An 18,621-nucleotide genomic window follows, 5' to 3' on the forward strand; every position below is an offset into this window, starting at 1 on the left:
GGTTAAAGCAATACCTACCAACTTCCATTTAACCGAATTCAAAATCGGGTTGTTCGACTTGTAGCTTCTTATCCCAAGTAATGAGGACTAGGAAAACTTTTAAATAACACAGATACATCGTTGAGTACTTCTTTATTGTTTCTATAAATGAGATTTTTTTGAGATGTTTGAATTAAATGTCGCTGAAAAAATCTACATAAACTTAATGAATCTATCTACATAAACTTAATAATATACCGTTTTAGCTTCTATACATTTTACTCTTTTTTTTCTACATGGCCCGCACCCTAGCCAGAAGAAGGGTGACCGAACTGATTGAGAAATAGGCGAAAGACTCTTCTTCATATACTAATTGTAGAAAGAACCGTCTTCTTGGTCGTCTTCTTTCTTCTGACAACTTACCGAGGTCGAAGCCTACCACCAGAACAGACCAAATAAAAATCAGTAATTATGAATTCTCTTCTCGAATGACTACTTCCGGGATTGAACTTGGAGTTTCTTGGAATCAACAACAACCGCACTACTCACTGCGCCAGAAAGGTTAACCAGGAAAAGAATATTAAAAAAAAAAAAAATTAAAATACATTTATTTCAAGTAGGCCTAATTAATATAAGCACTTTTGAAACGTCAAGTCTGTCTGTGTGTATTGACTCTACCAACGTTCCGGAAGGCAGATTCTACCGAGAAGAGTCCGTCAAGAAACTCAGCAGTTGCTCGTTTCCAATATCAAAAATTTACATTTTACATTTTAAAATTAATTTTTCTATCTTGTGAGAGATGAAAGTGGAGCCGGATGCTTCCAAGCAACCTTGTCATTAAGAAATTCATCAATTGTATAATAACATCGCCGTAATAAATGTGTTTTAACACAGTCTTTAAACTTATGCATTTCTAGGTTGAAAATTACCTTAGGAATCATATTATAAAAGCGTATACTCAATCCCACAAATGACTTCTGCACCTTTCTCAGACAATATGCAGATGTCACTAATTTATGACCATTTCTTGTAAGTCGACTGTTTATATCCACTTTTTTTTATATAGACCAATATGTTGTCTTAAAAATACGATATTGTTATAAATATACTGTGATGCTACCTATAGGATGTGTTTACCTATGTGAGTATACCTATTTCTTTAAATTTTTCACGGAGGGATTCACGTGATTTAAGTTTATATATTGACCGTACAGCTCTTTTCTGCAATATGAATATAGTTTCAATATTAGCAGCTTTGCCCCATAATAAGATCCCGTAAGACATCACACTATGAATTTTCACAAAGTAAACAAGTCTTGCTGTTTCTACGTTAGTATTCTGACGTATCTTGCTCAGATGTGATTACCGATTTTAACTACAGCACCTATGTAGTTAAAATCGGTAATCACATCTGAGCCCGTAGTGGTTTTTTTTAACCTAAACAACTCATGCTAAAGATACTCTACAAGGTCCGTCAGTATCTTTCAGTAGAAGTGCGCTTACAGCTAGTAGAGGCTTTGGTGCTGTCTAAACTAAACTACGCGGATGTTGTGTTCGGTCCTCGATTGCTGTGCCGTACGAAGCGTCTCATCCAGAGAGTGCAGAATGCATGTGCGAGGTTTTGTTTCGACATACCTCCTAGAACCCATGTAACTCCTTTCTTAAACAATCATCACTTGTTAAAAATGGGTTCTAGAAGGAAGTTGCATCTTGCAGGTCTTCTCTATGGCGTAATAAAGCAAGGTAAGCCTTTGTATTTAATAAATAAACTGAATTGGGTTAGTGACGATGAAAGGAAGCTTCGAAGCAGTCGGAACCAGCTTCGCATCCCACTTCATCGTACTGCTGCGTTTAGGGGCTCGTTCACGTACTCCGCCACGAAGTGTTGGAATAATATTCCTCCGCCAATCAAGAACTTTAAAAGTAAGTTTGGATTTAAGAACCAAATTAAACAATATTTATTGGCCAAACAGGTGGAATTCCAAGAACATGTGGCGGAGTCATCTTTTCTCTAGAGACAGTCTGTATACTTTACTATACTTTACTTTACCACTTAATAATTTTATCACTATTATATTACACTGTGTATCTTAATAAGTTTATGATATATGTACGTTTTTATTTTCAAGTTTATATAAATATATGTTACTTTAGTTTATTATTATTATTGTTGTGGATTTATTTAGTTAGTTTTTTTTTTTAAACTAAGCTTAAAATGTGGTCAGTAGATGGCTACGTATTTCCGTGGTGTTACCTGGTACAAGGTGCCAACTGAAAATCAGCGCTGTATGCTCCCACTGGCGCATGCAGCACAATGCTGAGCTGGCACCTTTTTTCTAGGTTGTGCCACACATAACATATGTGGTGTTGTGAATATTGTAATGTGTGGCGCAATGTAAAAAATAAATGTTTCTTTCTTTCATGCTAAAAACGTCCACAACGTTGGTAAAGTGAGAATGGGTAGACTTTCGTTCGCCTTTTAAAACTTTACCGATTAGAAATTGTACGCAGGCGAAATTGCGGGCAATTACTAGTATGACTATAAAAACCCTTTAAAATTTGCATATTAAGGGCGCTATCCTGTTTCTTCGCTTGAAAAATTATACTAGGGACTCAGGTAACCTGTCGCTTCGTTGACTCGCTATTATTATTTTTTTTTTAAATAAACGGGTGACAATCGATCCATGTAAACGTTAGAAGCTTGTTAAAACTGGGTCAGAATAATGAGCTGACCGAGGACAATGAACATAACAAGAACTATAACGGAAAATGAGAGACTTATTATCATCTCCCGTTTTCATCAAAGCCGGGAAATTATAAGCCAATTAACCCCTATTTCACGGTAGGTTGACGACAATACCCGATACATAGACGAACGGAGCGTTAACCATGGGAGGTTGCTAGATACGGTCCTATTATGCTAACATTAACAAAAAATTATCGAACCTCTTTGGAGATATAAACTTTAGGAATGTACTGTATCGCAGTAATCGTAGTAAAAATAGTATAACCCTTTTTATCAGAGTATTTCAATATAATTCTATATTTGAATTTGGGTATTGTGTTGATAAAGAACGTTAATATAAATTCGTTTATAAATTCATAACTCGAACTTTAATCGGATTAGATTTGAATAATAATGTGTACTTATAGCTATAAATCTATTTGTCATTACCTTTTACATAAAGTTTTCAACTGAAATTCAGGTAACTCGATAAGTAGCAGAACCAGTCCGAATTGAAAATATAATATGTATGCTTTTACGGATAATACTTTAATTTTAAGGATAGGCTGTAGCCTATTTTGATAGAACGCCAGTAAAACGGCAGCGTAAGTAAGAGCTTTTAATATGAATCCACACTTCAGAGTTCCCGTGTAATCGAGTTGGCATTTAATAGGGTATTGTGAAAGTGCAATGCAGTGATTGAAGGACTCCTAGACGACTGCATTAATTGCACAATAGACAATGCTCTTTGCTTATTCATTAAAGCTCTGACTTCAGAGATTTTACATCGCAAACATTTTAATATCTTTTAGCTTGATACAGTAGGATAAATCTAAACTAATCATTAAAACCTAAGAATTTCTTTTTTGTTTGGACCGGCTTATCTCTGGAACTATCAATCAATCAATCAAATACACTTTATTGTACACCAAATACAAAAAAAAACGCAATTGAAACTGAAAAATTGAGATTTGAAAAATCTCTTTTGGATTTGATAGCCCAATTGTAAAGAAAAAATGTAAGCTATGAAAAACACGTAATGATCCTTAGGAGTACAGTTACGGGTGGGCGATGCGACGCGGTGAGTCTTATAATGAAAGAGTGTATCGAATTTTATTTCGCAAAATATGTACGTGCATCCCATGAAATAGGAGCCAGCCTAGTGACCAACCGTGGGGTAGTGGAGTTGTATGTGGTTAATGGCTAATTTAAATTTCAAATTATGCTCATACCTATTTACAATTTCAATGTCATATTTTATTTAATTCCAGTGGCGTTTAAAATAATCAACCCAATTCGTATCAAGTGTGGATATTAAAAGTATTATTTCCTTTGTGGATACGACTTTACGACTTTATTTTTTATCTTACATTCAAAAAAAGTTAAATTAGTATAGTAAGTAAAAGATTGATTAGAAATCTTCGAAATTATCATCATCACCACCGCCCGCCTACTTTAGGGGTCACGGGTACACGGGTCTGCTCCCAAAATAAGAAAGAGTTGAGGCCGTAGTTTACCAACATTATGGAAAACTCTCAGGCATGCAGGTTTCCTCACAATGCCACTCACATCCTCCGCCTTACACTCACCATCACCGTTCACCGTTTAAAGCAAGTCACAAACACACATAACTTTAAAACGTCAGTGTTGCGTGCCAGGGATCGAACTCTGTCTCCATGAAATCAAAGCCGAAGCCTTAGTATCACGACTTCCACTAGATTCCAGTAGATAAAAAAAAATCTTACCTCTTGTGAAGAAGTTAGGTAACCTGAGGATTCTTCTTGGGTTTTGACCTGAAAAAAAACAATATAATGAAATTTACTTTGAAAAAAGGTACATAACAAAGTAATTTATCTATTTGAAGACTTCGAAAAAGACTGAATATCAAAAATGTTTAATGAGAGATAATATAAGCTTTATATCTATTAATAACTTTATATTTATGATAATAATATTTTACAAGTAAAAATAATGAATTATCTCATTACAATTTTCTTTTATATTTAATAACCATCATTTTTTATTACAAATTACACTAACAAGATGGTATTAAGGAATATAATTTATTTCCTTAAAAATGTGACATTGAATGCCTTTTCCATGGAATCTTCATAACTAATCCCAAATTATTTTCAACCTGCAATCGTGACCAAGCTTTTTTTATAATGTCCAAATCTATACTTAATGTAATTAAACTATTGAGCATGTTTGAATATGCTTATCTCTGGAACGTTTATCCTAATTCTTGACGAAGGTTACAGTTTAACGCACTGAGGTCACAAATTAACTTCTACTAAGACGCCATTGCATACGTAGCAAGACAAAAACCATTTCCCATTTGGATAAAATTTGCGTGTAATATATATCAACTAGATTACAATCGTTGCGCCGTTTTAAAATAGATTCAAGAACTGGAAGAATCTTTTTCCGCTCTTTTAGTTCTTAAGGTTTTCGCCTATCTTTGTATTATTTGGTGTGCAATAAAGAAGTTCAGTGTTATTATTATTATTGAATATTTAGACAGGTTATGCTTCAAAGTATGCATTAAGACGTTGCGTATTTCTAAATAAGGTTCAAACAACATACAGGAAACAAATTCAAACATCCGCTTTACCCGACTAAATCAAGCGAACGCAAGACCGTGTAAAATAGTAATGTATTAGATATACTAAATAGAGAAATGCATTAGGAACAATGCGGAAAGCTGACGTACGAAAGTTTAGTGCAGTCTGCATAAATTGCATCACGGTTGGTTCCGTGAAACTTTAAAAGCCCTAATTGAATAGAGTAGATTTATAACTGTCCAACAAATACAGCACTAATACTCACACAGTCTGCGTATAGGCGCTAATTTGTGAGACGTTTGCGTTAGTAAAGGTTAATTAAAACTTTTATTCAGTCCTAACTGTGGTCCGCATTCTTCTTGCGCGTTTATAACGGTTTCTTACAAAACCCGTTGAACCGGTTTGTTTTCCTGGGATAAAAAGTAGCTTGTTACTTTCCGTCCTTTCAACTAACTCTATGCCTAAATCTATATGCTAATATGGTATTTTTATTTAATTGGTTTCTTAATTAGGGCGTGAAGGAAAGGCAAACAAACACGCTTTCACATTTATTTGTATGTAATAGATAAGTAACACACACAAATCTAGAACAGAAAATTATAATAAATCATTCACCTATACAACATGTAACAGCATCATGAAATAATATTGAAGGATGTAAAGTATATTTCATAAGGAATCACCCTGTAAAAATATGAAGTCAAAAGAAGCATATTTATTTTTCGGTACAAACGAATTCAAAACATCCTTAATGTTAACTTATGACAACCCTATTGATGATAAAATACCGATACGCACATAGTACCTACGCTACGCGACGCGTACCTAACAAAGTGACACGAGTCACATGATTTTAATTTTGCATGTGATGTTAGGGCTGCATCTGATTTCTTTGAGTAAAAACTATGAGGTTTTCGGTTTTACAGATAAGTCTCAGAGACAGTAGATACTATAGCCTGTGAAGTATTATTTCGGTTTTCATTTACACGCTGTATAAAGTTAAATTCTCAGCGAGTTACTTATGGGGCGAGGCTTTATATATTTTATCCCTGTAATAATAGAATTGTATTTATAAAGCAAACCGGAAGAAAGAACGCTAACGAGCTTATGGAATCGATTTGATCCATTTTTACCCAAACGTAAACAAACAAGTTCGTTGTTTTGTTTTGGAGTAAGCATACGCCAGCGTTGTAAAGTCAAAGTTGCCTCAAATAAAAATTTATATTAGTTTGACTCCTGCTGCGTAACAATAGGTTCTGCAATATTGGTGGTAGCTACATAGTATATGGAATATATATCTGCTTATGTGAATTTTTGTCATAGTATTTTATATTCGTTTGTTGATAAAAACCTATGATGCATTTATTCCTCTATTATAGCACGTATGTGTATAAGACACTCTAAGACAGATCCTGATTTAATATTGTGTTTTTTTTTGGCAATGAGATAAAAAATATTTAGCACACCCATTAAACGTCGTCTTCTATAATACTATTCTCCGCGATATGTCAGTACATATCGCCAAAAATAACTTTAGCTACACCCAATATAACAATGGATAATTTGAGAATTTCTCAAAACATGTAGACGGCTTGGCGTCTGAGAACAAACCGCAGTATGAGGTAAAATAAACACAAAATTCGTAGAATGCATCCTGCTTAAAATAGATGTCATAATTAAGTTTACCGGTACCTTGTGCATCACCATTATCAACAAATTACAAGCCACTTAAAAGCATGGGCTCTTAGAATGAGAAGGGTTTAGGCCTTATATCACGGTAGCCCAGTGCGGGCTGGTAGATTTCAAAAGCATTTGAGAATATTATGACACACCTGTAAAGAATACTATTAAATTGATTGAATTTAAAAAAAAAGTGATACTAAGGTATTAATTACTTGATGTCTAGTTAAATAAAATATTTTTACTAGGTGTTTTATAAAATTGGGAAAGGTTTTATAAACTAAAAAGTTTTTGTGCGGTTTGTTTATTGAGTGAGTGATTGATACTAGTTTATTTAAACGTAAAAAGTAGCAATTGTTTGATATACGTTTTAATTAACGAATCCAACTACATTGTATATAAATATGTAATTTATAATTTCATTATAATATCACAGTCGTAGATCAGATCAGATCTTGTCAAGACTTTACCGACATAGTAGCTAACAAAGCGGTTTTTGTTCGTCCATTTCTGTGACAATATTGGAATGTAGCCAAGACGTTTGCTAGCTATTTTGATCTAAGATTTTTATTTATTACGCCACAGTTTATGACAGACATAATATTTCTGCATTTGCAAAAAAAATACGATCATCAAATATTGCATAGAGGGTACGCACAGGGTATGCAGATCATATAAAAAGTAAGAAAATCCTCAGTACGAGTTCTAAAAAACTTAAGGATAGGCATTGTAAGAGTTTTAAAAAGCATACCCTTAAGTATTTATAACACATATGGACATTTTCTTTAATTTATATTATCTGCATACCCTCTATGCAAGCCACTGTACATAGATGTAGTATTTCTATTTAATCTAGAAATAAATAACCTATGTTTCCATAAATATGCGTTTTAACTAGAATAAATAAATCTAATAAAATACATATTTTATATGTTCTAAGCGAATTTAATGCTCTGATTTTCATTTATGCTCACCACGAAAACGTTATAAAATACAAATAATATAAAAGTGTGTAAATATCCTATTAAGCTTAACTTGACGAATACCTCAAATATGAATACAAGGTCTGAAAGTATGAAAAATGGCTGCGAGCTTTGGGATTATGGCGCGCAATTGAGGTCGCACAAATAATATAAAATGAAAGAAAAGTGTAAAGTAGGTACCATTTATAAATTAAAACCTTTTATATAGAGGCCAACTTGCTTATCTTATTTTTCATCTTTTTTAATGGGAGATCTGATGAGACCTAAAACTTGCACAAAGCCCTAGAAGGATATAATTGATGTCTTTTTATGTCTCCTTAGATTGCTGAATGTAAATAAAAACAAATTCCACTGACTTACACATGTCCTTTAAATATCTGATAGGGCATCTGATTGTTTTTTACTGTACGTAGAATTAGAGGAATAGTGTGCTTGAAATCAGATTACAAATCTTCAATAATGTTTGGGTTTGTCGAGGACAAATGTTAGAGCAAAAATTGACAAGTTTAATCCATGAAATAGTTTTAGAAATTTCCTTGTTTATCTCTTTCCTCTTACTAGGAGAAGTTTGGAGGGTTCTTTGCTTGTTTAGGAAAAATATGATTACTGCCCCCTGCTCTCTGAGAAATCCTTCCAGTGCTTAGCCTAAAAAAAAAATTCTGCGAGTCAAAATTTGATACAACCAATCAAGTTAACAAAGCCATATGGAACAGGGATGCCTTTTGGAAGAAAGGAAAAAAGTTCTACCGAACTTTGTTTCTTTTTTAATATTGTTGACGTTTTGTTTTTGAGTTTTTATAATCGTTATTTTGGAACTTCAAATATGTTTTATTAAAATGATTTAATATTTCTTAGTTATGTTAACGGCTATTTCAAAATAATACCAAAATACTGCTTTAAGCAATGGGAGTAGTTATGACTATGGTGACAGTATTAATTTGTCACCAAGTATCGAGATGACCAAGGGAATATAACGATGAATAGGCAGCAGCGTTTTCTGTGGTACTACTACCATGTTCAGCGATAACCAAACCGTCTACTCAAAAGTGCTAAAAATCGAAGCTAAAAAGTGCACACCATACGAGTATACATTTCACGTGTAAACAAAAGCACTAAATTAAAGCAGCCGTGCTTTTTATTATTCCAAACCTTAAACGTAGCTCGTAACTCTATGAAAAATAAAAAACCTTAAAATCCACTACTTACTTTAAACAATGATGTCTAGTTTCCGAGTTACTGCAGTCTTGATATGGAAATCTATTCAACTGCTATACAAAAGAAAGAGTAATACAAAAGTTGATTTATGCAAAACGACTGCACGAACAAATTATGGAAGCTACTTTAAAGTTAATTGAGCTGCATTAAAAGTTGTAAGCTATGAGCATGGGGAACTTTTGTGCTTATGATCGCGTCCAAATTCAACATTTTAGCTCATGTACCTACCTACTACAGTCTAGTAGCAAGCGTTTACTTCAATTACTCTTTATTTTACTTTCATTTCCTCATATAAAGTCCATATTTTCGGAACTGAGGTTTTGATGTTTATAAACGACTTATCTCGTTGGCAGTGATGAGGTTATTAAAGATGAAAGCACAATACTTATGAATCGGTTTTTACACGGCCTCGTAATGGCAATGTAACACATATTTATCCTTTTGTGAGGCAACCAAGAACAAAGTGTCCCTAGATTTTTTTACTTCACCTTATTTTGAAATTAAGTAGTTTCAAACTGACCAAATCAAGGAATAGAAACCGTGACCTCTTTCCAAGATTTCTTTATATATAAGGTAAGCATTATTAGATGTTAATTTGACATTCTATAAGGTATTCTTTAAAATCGCATTATATACTCTAAAAACTTCTTTTGAGAGACGTGCCAAGCACACTGGACGTTAATAGGCTGCGGGCAGGTATTCTTTGGTTATCATCTTAATTTTAAATTAAAAAAAGAGCTACACATTTTTTTTTTCTAATTTTCTTTTTAATTAAAGATTGATCAGGAAAATGGAAACCACCTACGAGGTAGTATCATTTATTATATTATTATTATTATTATAACCCATCCACGTACAATGCAAATAAACGAATTATTATTATATCACTTGTGTAAAGCCCTTTGGTTGAGTGGTTACGACAACCATCTCTCTTCCACACACCCCTTTAGTCATCCAACGTGTGATAAAATCTATCAGCATCAAGTTAAGTGGATACCAACGTCTACTGCATTTCCTAGAACACATTTAACTGGAAATAGCCGGAGCCTCTGATATATAGCTTATATGCATTACTAGATCGAATTCAATAGTGGTTATAGGTGGTATACTCAAAGTATTGCTGCTGTAAAATGTTATTTGCAAGCTAGTCTGGTCAATGATTAGTTGTATGCTATGCTAAGTATATATTATCTATGATATTTAAATCTTAGCTACTAACAAAATTAAAGTCGTTAATTTAATATTCAGGCGTGCATTAATAGTAGATTGAATATAGCTTAAGGTGGTTTACTCAAATTATTTGTACAGTTCATTATTAGTTGTGAGCGTGTTTAGTTAGTATGATATGATTTATTTATTTTTCGTCTGTCGGTCAGTCTTCATTACGGCTGAACACAGCTATTCCACAGTTAAAAAATAAGTGACTAGAGGTACTTTTGATTTGAAAAATGAAAGGGGATCCCTTTATTGTGTATGTGTTAAAGTCATCCTGAATACAATTTACATTTAGGTCTAACTTTCTTTGCTCATGTACATGCTCGGATAACATGCAGAAACCACTTATTGTAACAAGAAGATATGCGTAAGTAAAAATAGTGCAAAAGCCATTATACCGTTAGACATTTTTCCTTCTTATTAATAAACGTTGTGTAGCGTTGGCTAAGCGTAAGTCGGTATTGGAAAGGTGCTGTAGCTGTCAGTTTTTATTTGACGAAACATTACAGAGCTCTTCTGAGGTAGGAAGTTTAATATTACACGGTAGTTATTATTCCTCTGACTTTAACGGCTGTCATTCACTATCACTGATGGTACTAGCAGATACCATGCAAAGAGACGAAATTGGAACTGTCTGAGAAGTTTTCAAGGTTTGTAAAGTAAACACAGAAGCGAATTGGAGTTTTTATTTTCATCGGTTTCTACAAGTGTATCCGACTGGGTATAAAAGCGTCGCCGCAAAGGCAAGTGGCTAGCTAGTAGAAAAACGAGTTAAGTGACGATTGGAGAGAAAGTAAAGAACATTTAAGTAAAGTGCTATGTGTGTAGGTGAGGTACGAGTGTGTTAACACACACTAAGTGACGTACGTATTAATACGTATATTCTAATTGTATTTAAAAACAAAACTAAGACTATTGCTCAGTAAACAAAGAGTAGAGTTAAATGAATGTGTCGAATTAGAGAAATCGTGCGATAATTTCAATCCCACAACCCACAATCCTTTACCTTAATATATTACTATATCTAACAACAGATGTATCCTTTGTTGAAGAAATAAGGAATATATTTCGTAACAAATATTTTCTTTTTTTACATGAATGTGACACTTAGTTTATTGTTTCTAAAATATATAAATACGAACTTACCTTCATAGAATATATACTCGTCTACTCTATAATAAAGATGATTGGCCTGTGTTTAATGGATACAAAAATAGAATTATCATTATCTACATATCGACTTCCCACGGCTCGCCTCCACCATTGATTAGTGATAAGTGGACAGTGCCGAGACTGGTAATGAGAATGTTTAACGAGAGAAATCAAATAATTAATTATTTTCGACTTGACGCGGGAATCACACTCATTACCTTGTGATCTGAAGTCGACCAAGGTAACCAACCAAACAGAGGCAGTAATAGTTGATATTATAATATTACTCGTATATACATTTCAGGTAATAAAAATATTACTTGCTTCAACGGTGAAGGAAAAACATCGTGAGGAAACCAGCATGCATGAGATTTCTCCATCATATTCTCAAAGGTGTGTGGAGTCCACCAATCCGCACTGGGCCAGCGTGGTGGACTACGGCCTTAACCCCTTGTAATGGGATGATATATATTTCTGTGTTTAATTAATGGAAAAATAATATATTAAAACGTAAAACAATATCGTACGATAATATGAACGTGTAATAAAAGCCGCAACTCAGTTGCAGGGAGAATAGCAATTTCGCAAGCTAAGCTACATTAGCTTGGCTGTTACTAGAGAGATAATAGTTTGCGACGTCGTTAAATATTGATGTATTGAACCATTCCCTCAGGGAGCGTTAAAGGGAATTGAATCACTTAATAGTCTAAGCATTGTTTTTGTCTTAATAAAGACATCTGAATGATCAACTAACTTTGTTTATACTGTGATATTACTGTATTTACATCATGCAATGTTATTGTAGCGTGGCAGTACAAGGGAAGATGGAAAGGGGGTATGGTGTTTTTAATCCATTTCCCTTTTCGGGGGGTATTTTTAATCCGTTTCCCTTTCCGGTTTAGGCCAACAGGATATTCAGTATTTACAATGATGAAAAACTTTTTACAATTTTTTCCTGAGTTTTTCCTTTTAGAAAAGTGACTGTACCAAATTGCCTTAAAATTACGCAATGACAACCATATAATTTAACCTACCTTATGATCCAAATATACCTTATATGGATATATTTGCCAATAATTATCAGGATTGCACTTTTTATACTTCACAATTTTTCACATGCTAGTGAGACAGTTCTTGTTTTATTCCCTGGTAAGTCGCAAGAATAAACCCTTGAGGCTGAGATAAAACTTGTTTAGCCCTAGCTCAGACTTTACTTTGGAATTAAGACAAAGTCGGTATTTATAAAGCCATCTGCGAGCAAGCTTGCAAAGCCAATTTCATAAATTACTAACTAACTAGTAATTATACACTTAAATACCTTTCAGCTCTACAAAAAATAGATGTACACCCGAAAGGACACCTTGGCTTAAATAGCCTAAATGGCACGTTTAAGAATTTAGTCGGACAAGCTTTAAGCGGGATATATCTATACATTGTAAATCAAACATTTTATTAAGCCGGATTTTTCGAGTGAATGTCTAAGTTAGCTTTATAGGTCTCAGCCTAAGTGTAGGTATCTAAATAGACGCGAACTGCATGAGAAATATCAATTCGGATGCAGTTCGAACGTTCCTCTAATACAGTCATGCGGTTCGTATACGCGGTCTGTATAAATTTTCGAATATCGGTACACTTTTGATTTATATTCAGAAAAATATAATCTGATATTTTACGTTTGATACTGATATTTTATTTTAGGAAATCTCGCGAGCATAAATATTCCTATGTCTAGGATGAAAGAAATTCAATCAAGATCGGAGTTGAGCTGAACACAGTAAACAAAGAAACAGACACACTTTCGCATTTAAAATATTAGTAGCTACGGATAAACTGCCTGTCATTCAGAATTTGAGAATAGATGCCATGGTCGGCCAAGTTCCTCAATCTGTAATACCTAGTTTAAGTTTTAGTGACTAGGTACTCCCAAAACAACGTCTTGTGTACTCCCCGGTGTGCCTTACTATGCGCATGATCAACATAGTAACATAGTAGATATGGCAAGACCAAAGTTATTACAATGGTGACAATAAAATAAGAGCCACTGTACGACCAAAGCGTATGGGAATTATTTTTCATCTTATAATTAAAGTTAAACGCGAGTTGAAAACGTGTACCACAAAATACCTGGGTTTAACTGCCGTAATCATATAAACTGTATGTTTGTAGTTCTGACGACGGTTAAATAAAAGGCGCTCCTTAGCCAGTCTACGAACAAAAGCGATGAAATATATATATACTATCGTATAGTGTTTTGAATATTATATTTTGCATGTATCTTACACATAATTTTGTTATTGCAATAAAAAGCAATATTATTTCATGGATGAATATCAAAAGCTAGGGCAGATATACCTTAATTTTAATTTTAAATAAAATACGAGTTTAAACATGCTTTTCCAAAATCAATTAAGTTTTGAAGTATACTAAATTAATAGATCTAAATATACTGTCCTTTTCAACGGGATGCCATAACTACATAAATAATAAAGGAAGTTTTTATAAAAGCTCTTATGAATAAGAAACTGCAATCACGACCACAAGCCACTCACTCGCTGCAGAACTAGGAAGCATTTGGATTGACGGGCTACTTTTACCCACAGCCTTGTATTTTTACCATACAAATACATTCTGTGCTGACATTAGTTTTTTCTTCTCCCACTTCACACCGTTAATATTTTATAACAAAATAAACGTAATTTTTTACTCTTTTTAGATGATTATAATACTCGTAACTATGATTAAAAGGGTTGCGCCATATTCGAAAATAAAACAAATAATAAGTGCAGTGTTCTTAACTAGATTGTATTTGTCTATTTAGTAGTTTTATAGACTTTTTACACACATCTTTCAATAATAGCTTTAGCGCTTATTTAGAGCTTATTCTAATTATTGGGGCGCTCATTTTGTCTTCTGAATACGAAAACATGGCGTGTTAATACAAGGGTTACGTTTTGGTATTACAATTTAAACAAAAACCTTATATACCATTGTTATGAGAACGTGTTAACCGAACATCCACACACCCATTGTTACTATTGTAAACGTATACGTCGTTTGTTAACTGACTTATATTTTTTTTAATTAAATTTTACTCGTAATATACGTAAAAGTTCGGTTAGGTCGAAATTTGTCAATTGTCAATACAATTGGGTTTTTTATTAAAGACATTTAACCAAGTCGATAACATGGTCTACCTTTACTTGCTTTACGATAATATCATTTTAATTTAGCAGAATGCATAAAATCAGTAAAACATATTTTATTAATACTTTTGGTGACATTTGCCTTATTGGTTCCAATTAGAATTTCAATTACTCAGTTAAGTTGTTTGTTTATGGTTATATTTGGTGAAGAGCTTTTGATAATAGGTATAATTGTGAGCAAATCTGATCAATTTGTTATACCGCGTAGCGTATATTGAGAACTTTTGCTTACATATCTAAATTTACCTACTAGAATATTCCCGGAATGTTTGTGTAATTTTAAAGTTGTACGTTCGTACTATCTACGCGACTTGAAAGCTTTCAATGATAAAAGCGCCCTTAATATAAAAGTTTCGACATTTTACAACTTTACATAGCATAAGTCATAAAGTGGCTCGTAAAGAGGACAGGGTCCACCTGATATGAACTCGAGGTCATTCCAGTGGGACATTGTAGTTGGAAAATAGTTTAATACCCCGAGAAATGATATCTTGTTTTCAAAGGATTCTTTTTTGTGTAGAAAGACTAGCGCATGACCGCAATTATACCTCTTAGTGACTGATGATGCAGCCCAAGGTGGAGCGCATTTGCCGAGAAGATTATTCCTATTCACTCTTAATTTTAAGGTACTCATATTGTAGATAGTGAGGAAAATGAAAACTGGAAAGAAATTCCAAATCTTAGTAATGCAAATCAGAAGCGATAATGCAAAGCCCTCTGTACGTGTCCAAGGTATATCAACCACGTAGTCTTCACTAGAAGAAGAAGAAGAAGAAACACTTTATTGCACGTATAACGTACAGGAAAAGAAACAGTAAGGTGTATACAGTACACAATGTAGACATGCAAAGGCGGCCTTATTGCTGCAAGCAATATCTTACAGGCAACCTTTGTAGATAGGACTTACAGCAAGAGAACGGGACAGCACTAGATTGTCGACCCGGCGTCGATTGCTCAAGTACGAGTTGTTAATCAGTCTACAGCTCGGCATCGACTATCACTACAATCACCTCAAAGCAAAATCAACGCATAGTCGGTTGGAAGTTTTCCACGAAAGGGCAACTCTTGGTCCACTCTTCGGTAAATATTTGCTTACTTTTTATAACAATTTACTGTATACCGCACAACTTAAAACTAAATTTTCTATGCTTTTATTTGAGTGGAGTTGGTATAGAGTCGGCTTCATCGATATGGTATGCTAACGTCTATGCATCTTGTAGGCGGACAACCGACTATCAATAGGTAAAAAATGATATCCTATAGAATCCGCATAGAATTTTCTCAATAATAATTAATTTATTTTATGATATCCCATTATAAATTTCAAGCAAAATATATGTATGTGGCAATCATTTTCCCGAAAACGGGCAATACGACCGGTAGCATCGACACACATCAATACACCAGCTTGGATGACCGCACTTTCTTACGCTGGATCGGTGTCCATTGCGCGGAGGGGAGGTGGAGGCCCACCCGACGAAATTTAATCCCCAGGCCGATATCCGGTGCTTTCATTATAGCCTGTACATCGCCTGGCACAAAATAGGGTCCGTTGTCCGGTAGAAAAAACGGATATCTAAAAGAGGCTTAAGTCTTTAAGGGTGAAAAAGTATATCTGTATAAATTATGTATTTATAATCCGCTTTAATCTTAGGGTAATCATGATTTCAGGAAATAAATCTGCAATGCTTTATTTTGTCATAGATAATACAGATTTATTTCTTTTGAAAAAAAAAAAAATCCAGAAGACAGTAGGTACGATTAGTTATAATATATGAACATACGTATGCCATACGATATAATGAGAAAACAGCTAATGAGGTACAGGCCTTGTGTCTGAAAGAAAAGAGTAATATTATAGGGCTTAGAAACTCCAGCTTGCACCAATGCGAGTTCTTTAACGTTACGATGGTAACATATTAAATCAATGATAATCTTAACTAACTCTTTGAGGCATGGATTAGAAACAACGCTTATTCATAACTTACTCTAGATTTGAACCAACGACCTCAAGGTCCTCCAGATCGAAACGTGCACACCTACATACATGCATAAACTAAGCCAAAGAAGCACTTTAAAAAAGTAGCACGATCACTTGTTGTTGATCACACTACCATGTCAAAGAAAGTATCTGCCACATCAAGACCCTTCTTTAAGAATAAGTAATAAATAATAAATAAAATAAATATACTACGACAGAATTAAGTACATAGTATGTCCCTATATATATTTAGATCTTTAACATAGCTATTCAAAATGATGCTTTGAATATAAAATATATGCAAAATAGAGTAGAGTACTACTGATAATTTTACAAATTTCTAATATGATGTCGTAAATAAACACTTTTTGCGTTTACATTTCAAACTCTGTGGAACCGCGGTGGTATATGTTTATCTCCAAAGGATAAACCACGGAAATTATTTTTATCATTAACTTTATATAATAAAAATATGGGTTATTTACAAAATATTTTAAACAGCATATGATTTAAATGAATATCTTAAAGGATTTCCGAGATTCAATAAGAAGGGGCAGGGTGGGTGGCGGTCGCGTCATTCAAGCTCTAAAACGAAAACCAATCAAATAACATACACACTTTCAAACATAGCACCCGTGCGAAGCCGGGGCGAGACGCTATTACTTTATGTTAAGTTGTTTCCACAAAGTCAAGAAATCGATGTATTGATTAAATATGTTCCAAAATAGAAGAAAGATAAGATAAAAAATGTTATTCTCGACGTTGACCTTTTCTTTCTTATAAAAGTCATATAATATCTCAATAATAACACCAAAAGATTTTATTAAATACACGGTAACACTGATAAATGCGTTTATTAATACTTAATTATTAACCAGTATTATTTTGATACTAGCTCGGCTCGTCACTTCACTTGCATGGACTTAGTCTTTAAAAGTATGCTTTAGTAGTTCAAATGTCGCATACATGACGAAAGTATCACATATCACTCCCAAGTAACAAAGCTGTTCTTTACCAAATGTTGCCATGAAATTTAGCTCATATATACATAGCTTGCATCCTGGAAATGGTCATTTTTTTATTGTACTCATTGTCGTATCAAGGTAATAACCCACCTGATGGTAAATAGAAAGCCATCGTCTATAAAGGCAAGCACGCTCCTCAGATGGCGGAGACAGCGGCAACGGTGTGTAACTAAATAACTTTTAATGGAAAAAAAAAATGGGAAAATCCCTTTATGGAGCACAGGGTTGATACACACTCACACACCAAGTGCTCAAGATGGTACTTAACTTAGTTAGGAGATTCCTATTTTTTTTTATTTATAGGTTTGACCAATTTTAGTTTAGAATATAGTAAATAAGATAATTGTTATTGTTGCAGCTATGGATTTTTATCTGAATTAAACGTTATTATTATTATTATTATTAAAAACAGCGGCACTTCACCAGGCAAGCAAGGAGCACGTTCTGCAACATGCCGCCCTGTGTCCATCAATTTGAGGAGTAGGTAGGTGTTAAGCCTCATGCGCCTACAATTACAGCGGCAACCACACCTTTAAGAGCATAACACAGCGTTCTAACAATGCTGCTTAGCGGCAAAAATATTACTTCTACGATCTCTGTCACGAAAAGCTTAACTTTTTTTTTGGTTCCACAGCAAGTTAGCTCTTGACTGCAGTCTCACCTGGTGGTGAGTCGGTAGATAGATGGTGATGATGCATAGGAAAAGCTAGTGTAACATTTCATCAGCATAAAATTTAACGTTGTTTTTAGTGCAAAAATAATAAATTAAAACACAATTTACTTATCAGAATATATAACACAAAATAATCCGCTTTTCTCAAAATAATGTCTTTATTGAATTTGAGTGTTACAAATGAGTATTAGTTAATTATTTTTAGCTCTAAAACGAAATATCAATC

The 18,621-nt window shown here is 33.8% G+C and overlaps 1 protein-coding gene across 1 annotated transcript in view; it reads right to left on the reverse strand.

The window, feature by feature from the left end:
• The window catches only part of LOC120636154 (dipeptidase 1-like), a 46,885-nt gene that overhangs the window by 14,298 nt on the left and 13,966 nt on the right, over positions 1 to 18,621 (reverse strand). Inside the window, exon 2 of the mRNA XM_039907485.1 lies at positions 4,450 to 4,497. Coding sequence (XP_039763419.1) covers positions 4,450 to 4,497 — 48 coding nt within the window. The remainder of the gene's footprint in view (positions 1 to 4,449; positions 4,498 to 18,621) is intronic.

This window comes from Pararge aegeria, chromosome Z, assembly GCF_905163445.1.
Source record: "Pararge aegeria chromosome Z, ilParAegt1.1, whole genome shotgun sequence".
NCBI classification, from domain to species: domain Eukaryota; kingdom Metazoa; phylum Arthropoda; class Insecta; order Lepidoptera; family Nymphalidae; genus Pararge; species Pararge aegeria.